An 11,003-nucleotide genomic window follows, 5' to 3' on the forward strand; every position below is an offset into this window, starting at 1 on the left:
TCGTACGTAGTATTACTCTTATTTGTCAGAAGATTAAGATCATGCCACAAGTGCCTTTCCTAAATCCACTTTACCTTTCTGGCAGCACATGTGGCTTACCAGTCTGTGTCGAACTTTTGCTTGACTCTTGCTAACTATCACAAACATGGATATTCTGTGTTTGTCTCTCAAAGATTTTTATCCTTTTTCTTTTGTACAAGTGGACAATCATGGCATCCTTGAACTCATGCGCAATGGTTTGTTAATCCCACATTCTGTAATATAATTGATGGCTCCCTGGGCTCCACCAGATTTATAGATTTCTCTTGGGATAGCTTCTGAGCTTGGAACATTCCTTGAGAGTAAGGATCTATTTGATGGTTTTGCCAACCTCTACAACAGATGGTTTGCTGTCCAATTTTTGACATTTAAGTCGCCTGGAAGCTTGTCTATAGCTATCCCATTTACGGTTCACAGCTGGTAAAGCACAAACTTAAAGTGTTTAGCCTGGCCACTCTTTGATAACTGTCCTGTCCATCACAATAGATTTTCCCATTAGTGTTGAAAACCAGTGAGTAGCTGCATGAAGGACTGCACACAGGCTTTAGGGTCTTCTAGGAATTCCTCATGTTGTGCCGATCAGCATAGACTGGAAGCCCTCGACTCGTTTGACCCACATATGCAACTTTTATTGCAAATTTACTTTGTTCACCTGGAGCAGTTTCTCCGCCATGCTGCATATTACTATAATAAAAGCAAAATACATGCAGATGCAGGGAAAACTCGGCAGGCCTGGCAGCATCTGTGGAAAGATAAAATTGAGTCCACATCTCAAGTCCATATGAAATGAAAATCGCTTATTGCCACAAGTAGGCTTCAAATGAAGTTACTGTGAAAAGCCCCTAGTCGCCACATTCCGGCGCCTGTTCGGGAGGCTGGTACGGGAATTGAACCGTGCTGCTGGCCTGCCTTGGTCTGCTTTCAAAGCCAGCGATTTAGCCCTGTGCTAAACCAGCCCCTTATGGATCTGAAGAAACTGTCTCTCCACAGATGCTGTCAGACCTGAGTTTTTCCAACATTTTCTGTTTTTACCACATATTACCATGATGAGTCATGAATTTAAACTACTCTTTCTGTTCAATTAGATACTCAATTTGTTTATTTACATGTTATACACGCACACACACATACAAACAATCACTTTCCAAAATGAAACATGATATTTGCACTTATTTAGGTTGTGGGCAAATTATAAAATCAAATGGAAAACAATCTAACAAGGTTCTCTTTTTATACACAAATTTGCAACTCCTAAAATCTTGCAACAAGTACAACTTTATATGTTGAATTTTGTTTCATCAGGCAATGGCTACACTTGGACCACATAGAGTAAAGGCAGACGGTGAGTTTAAATGTAAGATTTTAACAGTATATTGGTGTTATGTTATTACCATTAAACTGTATTTTTTTTATTTAAACTTCAGCATCCATCAAGTCAGAAAAACAGCTTCACAGTGCCAGATCAGAAGATGGCAGGTTATTTTATGATGGAGAGTGGTACAGCCGTGGGCAGATTATATGTATTGACAAGAAAGATGACTATCCTATAAGGCAATTATATATTTGTTCCTTATTATTGAAGTAGCTGCAATTATTCATTGAATTACAATTACTCAATTTATTAATGATGTGGAGATGCCGGCGTTGGACTGGGGTGAGCACAGTACAAAGTCTTACAACACCAGGTTAAAGTCCAACAGGTTTGTTTCGATGTCAATAGCTTTCGGAGCGCTGCCCCTTCCTCAGGTGAATGAAGAGGTATGTTCCAGAAACATATATATAGACAAATTCAAAGATGCCAAACAATGCTTGGAATGCGACCATTAGCAGGTGATTAAATCTTTACAGATCCAGAGATGGGTTAACCCCAGGTTAAAGAGGTGTGAATTGTGTCAAGCCAGGACAGTTGGTAGGATTTTGCAGGCCAGATGGTGGGGGATGAATGTAATGCGATATGAATCCCAGGTCCCAGGTAACCGGTAACCGGGACCTGGGATTCATGTCGCATTACATTCATCCCCCACCATCTGGCCTGCGAAATCCTACCAACTGTCCTGGCTTGACACAATTCACACCTCTTTGACCTGGGGTTACCCCATCTCTGGATCTGTAAAGATTTAATCACCTGCTAATGGTCACATTCCAAGCATTGTTTGGCATCTTTGAATTTGTCTATATATATGTTTCTGGAACATACCTCTTCATTCACCTGAGGAAGGAGCAGCGCTCCGAAAGCTAGTGACATCGAAACAAACCTGTTGGTCTTTAACCTGGTGTTGTAAGACTTCGTACTGTGCTCAATTTATTAACTGACTGATTTGGGGCGTGGGAGTGTGGTTTTGACTTGAGCTATATATGAAGAGGTGTTTCCTTGAAAATATATTCGGCCTATTTGCCTATTTTCACTTGATAAATGTTTCCTGGTGCTGTAGTAAATGGTACAAGTTGAACCCAGTTACGGTATTCTTTGTTAATTCGTAATGAAAACAAGGATGTGTTTTGTTGAGTTGCAGATTTTCCCCAATCTCAGTTGTAGTTCTACGGAGAAATGTCAGAAGCTTCCCTGTTGCGGTGGAGGGAGCAAGATGTCACCTCCTGGGAATTTGAAATAAAAGTAATTAAAATGGACAAAACTAAAGGCTCTGTATCTAAACGCACTTTGAAGCAAAACATATGAACTGGTAATGCAAATAGAAATTGGTAACTATGATCTGATAGCTATCACAGTGACATAGCTGCAGATGACCAAAATTGGGACCGGAATATTGAAGGATATGTGACATTCAGGAAGGAGAGAAAGTTAGGAAAGGGGTGGCTCTGTTAATTAATGATGGTAGTAGCACATTCGGGAGGGATAACCTAAGGTCAGGGAACTAGGATGTGGAAGCAACTTGGATTGAAATGAAAAATTATCAAGGCTTGAAGTCACTTGTAGGAGAGGCCCCCTAAATACCTACACGGCAGGACAGAATATAAACAAAGAGATAATCGGAGCCTGTCAGAAAAGTACACCGATAATCATGAGGATTTTAATCTACATATACTTTAGAAATATCAGATTGGCAAAGGTAACGTAGATAAGGAATTCATAGAATGTTTTGGGGGTAGTTTCTTAGAACAGCTTGTTCTGGAGCCAACCAGAGGTCAGGCTCCTGGTATTGTACAATGAGAAAGGATTAATTGATAACCTCATAGTCAAGGCATCACGAGGTATTCAATTTGAGAGAGTATTATTATTTTAAACTAGTATTTTAAACTTAAATATAAGTGCTATTAAATAAGGGCAATTATGAGGGCATGAAACTGAAGCTAGCTAAAGTGAACTGGCAAATGTGCTTCAGGGATCGATCGATAGAAATTCAGTGACAAACATTCAAAGGGATATTTCAGAATATATGGAATAGACACATTCCAGTGGGAAACAAAAAATCCAAGGAAGGCACTCCTCCTCATCCGAGTCATATGCACCCTGTGCACCACCGTAAACTCTTATCAAGCTCATCCTCGCATGCGAGGAGGTAGAATTCACCCTGCGCATCACCTCACTCCACGCTCACCATCCTATCTCTTTCCCCCTCAGCTCCTTCTCCATTTCTCCTTAATCCACAACATCTGTGCTCCCCAATCCTACCGTCCCCGTCCAAATGTGTTAGCAGCGACTGCTCCAATAAGGTATATTATGGCAGCTTGGGAAACCACCTCCATTCCTTCTGTGCAAAGTCCCTCACTTCCATATACCTGAACTCACTTCTCTTCAGAAGCACCACCCTTTCCCGAAGCTCTTCCAGATTTTCCAACCTCTGCTCCAGATATGAATCCCTCGCCCACACCAGCCCCACCTCTCTCCAACTCCTATACATGCCATCTGTCTCCCTCAGCTTAAACCCACGGTTCCCACACGGCGGTGTTAGCACCGACAACCCCTCCATCCCAACGTGTCTCCTCAACTGGTTCCACACTCTAATCGTGGATTGTACCACCGGGCTCTCCGAGTATCTCCTCAGTGCCAGCGGAAGCAAAATCTCCCCATCCGAGAAAAAGCCCCCCCACTTTCCGCCCCCCCCCCATACCCGCATAATGCGATCCCAGTTGTTCCAGTTTCTCCGTCTCCCATCAACGTTCAGTTCTCCCCCAGTTTATGGTTCCTGATGAAGTCATTGGCCACTCTGGGCTTTCAAAATAGTGCTCCCGGCCTTCAAACATCACCCACCGTTTCGCCGGGTATAGTACCCCAAACCGCATCTGCCTTCGGTATAGAACTGCCTTTGCCTTGTTGAACCGGGCGTGCCTTTTTGCCAGTTCTGCTCCAATGTCTTGATGGATTCAGACCATATTCCCTTCCCATTCGCAGTTCCGCTTCTCCCTGGCCCACCGTAGAATCTTCTCCTTCTCCACAAACTTGAGGAATCTTGCAATCACTGTTCATGATGGCTCGCCCACTCTCGGCTTCTGCCTTAGGGACCTGTGCACCCTATGCACTTCCGGGGCCTTGTTGAGCACCCCCATTGCCACTAGCCCTGCCAGCATCCTTGAGACAGATCTTGTGGCGCTTGTGCCTTTCACACCCTCAGGCAAGCCAATGATACGCAGGTTCTGCCTTTTTGGATCTGTTCTCTTACTCTTCTACCTTTGCCCTTAGCAACCCCCAAGAGCCTCACCTCCGCCTCCAATGCCATCATCCGATCTCTGTGGTCGGACATCACCTCCATCTCCTGGATCTGTGACCCCCGTGCCTCCAAGCACTTCTCGACTCTCTCCATCAATCCTTTCAGGGGTGCTACCGCTCCCTCACTGGCCTTCGGCTGATCTTCTTGCATCTCCTTTCGCTGCTGGCGGAGCTCCTCTATAATAAACACTATCAGTTGCTCCATCTGGGGTTTTCCAACTTGCAGCACCCTTCCCCCTCCGCCAGCTTCCCAATTGCTACTGCGCCACAGTTCTCCTCCTGTTCCTTGGCGAGGTCTTTAACCTTCTTCTGCCGGGTCTGATAACCAGCAGACGTATCACTCACAGGGAGAACGTCTCCTCCACACCTTCAGCTACACTAGAAAGATCTCAAACCAACACCTTCGTGCCGGAGCTGCCCTATGTACTATCGCTCACTCCATGGCCACCATCGGAAGTCGGGAGGCAGGCCTTCTGTTGGACTTTGGGGAGCACCTCCGTTACGCACTGACCCCCCTGACCACAGGGTCCACCGTGTCAGTGCCACGCTTGAAATTATCTGCAACAATCCACGCCCCCGTGAATCCCGCTTCAGAGGGCTAGAGCATCAGGAGAGCCCGGAGAATCGGTCTTCCAACCCGTTAATCGGATGCAAATGATCCATTTGCAACTTCCTTCTGGCGTGGGCATGCGGTTCACTGCTGGCGCTGGCGGGCCTGGAGCATGGGAAAGTTTTAGGCTGACGCTCACTTTTCCGCCGACCGGGAGACCCGCTACCGGTAGCGGGCAATGGAGAATCCACCCCAGTTACTGAGGAAGATGTGGCTTTGGAAGTTAATTTTTCTGGATACCTGGTAAAACATGAGAAGCAAAGTAGAAAGCAATAAAGGTGAATGCGATCGAAGTGGAAAAGGAAATCCCATCAGACGGAAGAGCAGAAGTTCTTCAAGGTTAGCATTCCTGGAAGAGAAGTGTGTCATGTGAGAGTACCTTTAAGAAATGGGTGCTTAAGAAATGTACCTTTCAGAAATGGGTGATTATCAGTGATGTCAGAGTGTGGGTGGAGCTGGGCTGTCTGTCAGCTTTTTACTTTTGTTTTAGGCTGTTTGCTGCAGGATGTGTTTTAGTTTCGTTTTCAGTGTTGGAGCTGAAGCCAGGCATAGCAGCTGTACTGCTGTTCTCTCTGCCATGAAAAACTATCTCTTGATTATTTGGTGAATTCCGAATTATAAATGTTTTCAGTAGTGACTTTAGCGTGATGTGCTTCTGATAAAGGTTTTGTTTTTAAGTCGTACGGATGTTAAAAAGGAAAGCTTCAAGGTTTACTTAGTGTTGTAGTCTTTGGGGGTTGTATTTGAATTGATTGTTGCTAAGATGTTCACTATGTTTTAAAAAGGCTAACTTGAGTTCTTAGAATAAACATTGTTTTGCTTTAAAAAATACTTTTCCATTTCTGCTGTACTATACCTGTAGAGTGGGCCGTGTGCTCCCCATACCACAATCTAGTAAAAGTTGTGGGTCAGGTGAACACCATGATACACTTTGGGGTTCTCTAAACCCTGGCCCATAACAAATGGCAGTGAATTACAGCATTACAAAATCAAAATACTGAGGATACTGGAAACCTAAAATTAAAAGCTGAAAGTGCTGGATATACTCAGCAGGTCTGGACAAACACATTGGGCAATTGCTTTGCCGAACCACCATTCAGGCTGCAAGAGTGACTGTGGGTTTCTGGTCATCTGCCATTTCAGTTGACCGCTACATGGTCACTCCAAGCTCCCCATCATCAGCCTCCGGCATTGTTCCAAAGATGCTGAATTTAAACTCCTCTTTTGGTTCGGCACTTTATAGCCTTCCAGACTCCAATTCAATTTCCGATCCTAGCATCTGGCCCTGTATTGTCTCATCTTGCTTTGCACTTCTCTCTTGTTTTCTCTTTATTTTGCTTTCAGTTGACATGTTTATAATTCTGCTATTCACACTTCTTCCAGCTACATATATGTTGTCACTTCTTGCATTATTGCCTCCCTTTGCCCTCTCTCCAGCATTTTCTATTCTTATTTCAGACTTCCAGAATCTACAGCATTTTGCTTTAGTATTATTGGGAATCTGCACTGGATTGACTGAGAGTGGTATTAGTGGAAGCAATTGGAAAAGGGAGGAGCTGCAGAATCCATCAGATAAAAGCTTTGTAGCACTGCTTGTGGGCCGTGAGAGAAGATGTACTTTCCTCCAGCTCCTCAAGGAAACATGCCATGATCTCTGTTCCCTATGATCTTTATCTTTTCCTCCTTTGCCAATCCTCTCCTCTGATTGCCGTCAGCACCCCACACCCCCCCCCTCAAATAATTCCTAATCTAGATTACTAGTGACCACCTCAAGGCACTGCCAGGAAGGAAATGGATTTAAAATTCTCAAGACGGCTGCCATAAAATTTGTCAGAACCTCCCCATTTCCAGCATTTCTGGGTTTACTAGTTGCTGAAGTGTGTCTGCTTCTTTCCCATAAATATGGGGGCTGTAGGCTTTGCACAAAGCTGCTTTTCTTTTGTCATGTAAGAAAACTGTTTATTGCTGCCTTGCAGGCAGTGCACTGAGTGAATTGAAAGTTACATCCTTTACATTTCTCATCAGCAGTGTATTATGGGTCTCTATTTTTACTGTTTTGCTTTATTTTGTAGTTTGTAACTTAATTTTCTGTCTGTTTCTATCCTCCCTGATAATGGAAATGCTTAGAATTTGCATTTCTTTTGTTTAAAATGACAAATTTTGCAAAATTAAGGTACCAGATGTTTAAAAATGGTATCGGTGAATTTCTGCAGAAAATATATAGTGTAAATTGTGCCTGTGCTATTTTTATCAACATATGCCCCTTGTAGCATGCCTGGATGTGTGCATTGCTTGGAAGACTTGTATGCTGCTGGCTTGACTAATTATTTCTCTCCATCATCCCATACGATGTACCATTTCTCTTCATTCGAAAGGAGAAGATGAAATCAGTAATTAAGCCTAATGTAGTGCTGCCTTGTTTTTGACTCCTGGGTGAGGCACAAGATTGTGAAAACGGCAGTGCTTTCCTACCCACCTTTCTATTCAGGACTGTGAATGGTGTTTCCTTCAGTCGGTGCTTATCACCAATGTACAGAGATTAGGTAAAAGATACTGGACATAAATTTGTGACATTGGGCATTAGAAAAGAAGTGGAATGACCACTGGTCTATATGATGGAGCGCAATGTGTTTAGCCACACAACGATAGTTTGTTGCATTATTCTCTGACACACGGAGTGGCTCTGAAATTTCTTCTAAAAATTGTCCCTGTATACAAATCTTTTCTCTGTTTAGCTATTGGGCGAGTTTGTTTTGTTGTAAACTGCATTGTCAGCATCCGGTACCAATGATCAACAGGAGTACCTTTATTTTAAAATAAGAGCTAGCAGCTGAGGCTCTGAAATTATGGTGTGAGATTTAAGTGTTTGAAACTGCTCATCCTCGAGTTTAGCAAAAAGAGAAATATGTGTGCTCCGGCATAATCTCAAGGCACAGAAGCAGACTCAATTACTCACTGAATGCTAGGAAAGCTTCTAAGAATATTTTCCCAAATACGACAATGACCGAGATTTTTGTTTTTTTTAGTGCTACAATAACAACCATCAACAATGATGAAGTATGGTTTAAGAGGACTGACAGCAGCAAGTCAAAACTTTACATTTCCCAATTACAGAAAGGAAAATACACCATCAAACATGTGTAGCTTCGTAATGCTTGTCGAGTCTTTTTTTTGTATGAACTTTTTGTATTGTCTCTACGACAAAGAAGGTGCTGTGACTTCAGAATTATAATCGGTGAAATACAATTCAATTTACAGAAATATTTGACCATTAAACATGTTCAGTCTTATCTGGTGAGTAAATGGCATTTGTGAGTGAAACCCTTTTTATATGTCACTTTAGTAGTTTGCTATTTTTCTTTCTCTTTATGCATTTTCTACGTAATGCACTCATTAAGTAAACCAAGATTTTTACTTGTTCATCATTCTGTTCACTCTTTACCTGTTTGTCAAAATAGGATAGATTTTGTAAATACTGTGACTTCTGATTCAAGGTACGTGGTTCAAGCAGTGCCTGAGGCAAATAAACTGCCTATACAATGCACCCTTGTATTGCTTCTGAATCTGAGACCCCCAGCCAATGCCCAACTCTGCCTTGCTCCTCCTGTTGCAATTCATCCGGTGAACATGAGACACCATCATATGATATCCAGTGGTGCCAGATGGAAAATCCAGTGGTACTGAAAATGTTTATTCCATTGTCTAGACCATTATACTGGGCGTTGAACATAGCTGTTGCAGTAGAATGAAACAAACTGGTTCGAATGGATGTGAAAATTCTCTAAATGTTAACAGTAGGCCTAATGTGTAGAATGTTAAATTATAGAACCATATTTACTTTCACTTTCTGAATTTTAACTTGGCAAACAAAAATCTAGATGCATCATTGCGCTGTCGTGCAAGTGCATTGACTATTCAAAAGTCTCCATTTTTGTTTTACAATGTTCTTAAAATTCACACTTTCTCTAAATATATTGGTAATTTGTATTATGTTCTTGAACAGTTATTGGGTTATAGTTGTGGGATATAACTTGAACAAATTGAACTGCATTTGCTGATCATGTTGGGTCTCTGTTTTGTGTAAAGGCAGTGAAGTTAAATTAAGTACTTATTTCCGACCGTGGTTTTGTGGAAACTGAAACTGTTTTGTTCAATCGATGTGCGTTATAATCTTGATAAAGTAAAATGGAAACAAAACAAAGCTATGTCACTCTGGTGGTCAGTTGGATAGTAAACTCTTTCTGGAGAAGCTGAATTTCGAAAGTCTCCTGACAGATGTGATATATTGGCTACTCCTGCATGTCAATAAAATAGGGCAATTAAATATACGGAGGTCTGTTTAAGCTTTTCTCCCTATGCCATGTACTATCACTTGGTGCCAAAATAATCCCTGGTATGGTTACAAAGCCCTGCTTTTATAAACATGCCTTGCTTTTGGAAGGATTTTGCATTTTCTTGGATGTGCCTACAAGTAACATGAACATCAAATTGCATCAGCCAAATACTGTATTGCACTTCAATTATCACCTCATTTTCTTTCAGCATGGTGTGGTCTCGCTGGTTTGAGAAGCACCTAGATATGGATTGTCTGGGAGATTAACTCCTGTATTAAGACCTATCATGAATTTAGAGTTTGATGCATTTTCCTCAATCTATGTGTGATGTGAACATGTTTATTTTGTAAACATGTGTTTATTTTGCATGAAAATGTTGAAAATTGAATTTTAAAAACTGCAAATGGTCATGAACAAACTTTGATATATAAATTATGCATACCATATTAATAAAACCCCTTTTTAAGGTTGTCTTGTCGATTTTTACCTCATTCCAGATAGATAAAAATCTGAGCTTTTACCACATTTACATATATGAAATTACAAAATGAAAGTTCCTACTGAACCCTAGAATGAGAATACTCCAATTTTCTTTCAGTTTTCCTATTGGGGTTTGCCTTCATAGATGTTGATAGCTGCCTGCTGTAGGAGTCTCAGTTTGCCATTCTTCATAAGACCCCCATTATTTGACAGGAGAGGACATCATTATTCTGCGTTTTGTCAACCGTAAACTCATTTCAGCAAAGGACATAACAGCCTGAGGCCTGTCGTTACCTTGGCTGGAATTAGCCATGTCATAAAAGACCAAGAGCGTAAACTGAGCCGTTGCTGTTAATAAAGTTTAGTGCTTTAATATCTTTGCCATGAGACATGTACTTACATAAAATGTTATGCACCCAACACTCATTTAGTCTCTGTCAAGACAGTTAACTACTCCATTCAACGGAATGGGACTTGTGAATATCATGAGATATAGGAGTAGACAATTAAGTCCCGTGAGCCCGCTCTGCCATTCAATATGATCATGGTGGCCTTAACTACCCTTTCCTGCCCATCCTCCATAACCTGTCAGCCCAATACTAATTGAAAATATGTCTCTCCTCAAATTTACTTGTCCTGGCCTCCACCGCACTCTGGGGTAGTGAATTCCACAGATTCACGACCCTTTAAGAGAAGTAATTTCTTATCTGTTTAAAACCACGGGGCGGGCTTCTCTGTTGGCTGACACCGAAATCATGAAACGTGATTGGGCGGATAACAGGTTCCGACGCCAAAATCGCAGTGGTCGCCGATTTGTCGTCAATTTTCCTTGACAGCCGTGTCAATTCGGACAAAATGCACATACAGCAACAGT

General features: G+C 42.0%; 1 protein-coding gene across 1 annotated transcript in view; it reads left to right on the forward strand.

Annotated features, from left to right (window-relative positions):
• The window catches only part of LOC140406567 (breast cancer metastasis-suppressor 1-like protein-A), a gene marked incomplete at its 5' end in the record, with an annotated part of 29,041 nt that extends 18,922 nt beyond the window's left edge, over window positions 1-10,119 (forward strand). The window contains 3 exons of the mRNA XM_072494566.1: window positions 1,342-1,381; window positions 1,464-1,590; window positions 8,342-10,119. Coding sequence (XP_072350667.1) covers window positions 1,342-1,381; window positions 1,464-1,590; window positions 8,342-8,459 — 285 coding nt within the window. The remainder of the gene's footprint in view (window positions 1-1,341; window positions 1,382-1,463; window positions 1,591-8,341) is intronic.
• Window positions 10,120-11,003: the final 884 nt, after the last annotated feature.

This window comes from Scyliorhinus torazame, unplaced genomic scaffold, assembly GCF_047496885.1.
Source record: "Scyliorhinus torazame isolate Kashiwa2021f unplaced genomic scaffold, sScyTor2.1 scaffold_633, whole genome shotgun sequence".
In the NCBI taxonomy this organism is placed as follows: domain Eukaryota; kingdom Metazoa; phylum Chordata; class Chondrichthyes; order Carcharhiniformes; family Scyliorhinidae; genus Scyliorhinus; species Scyliorhinus torazame.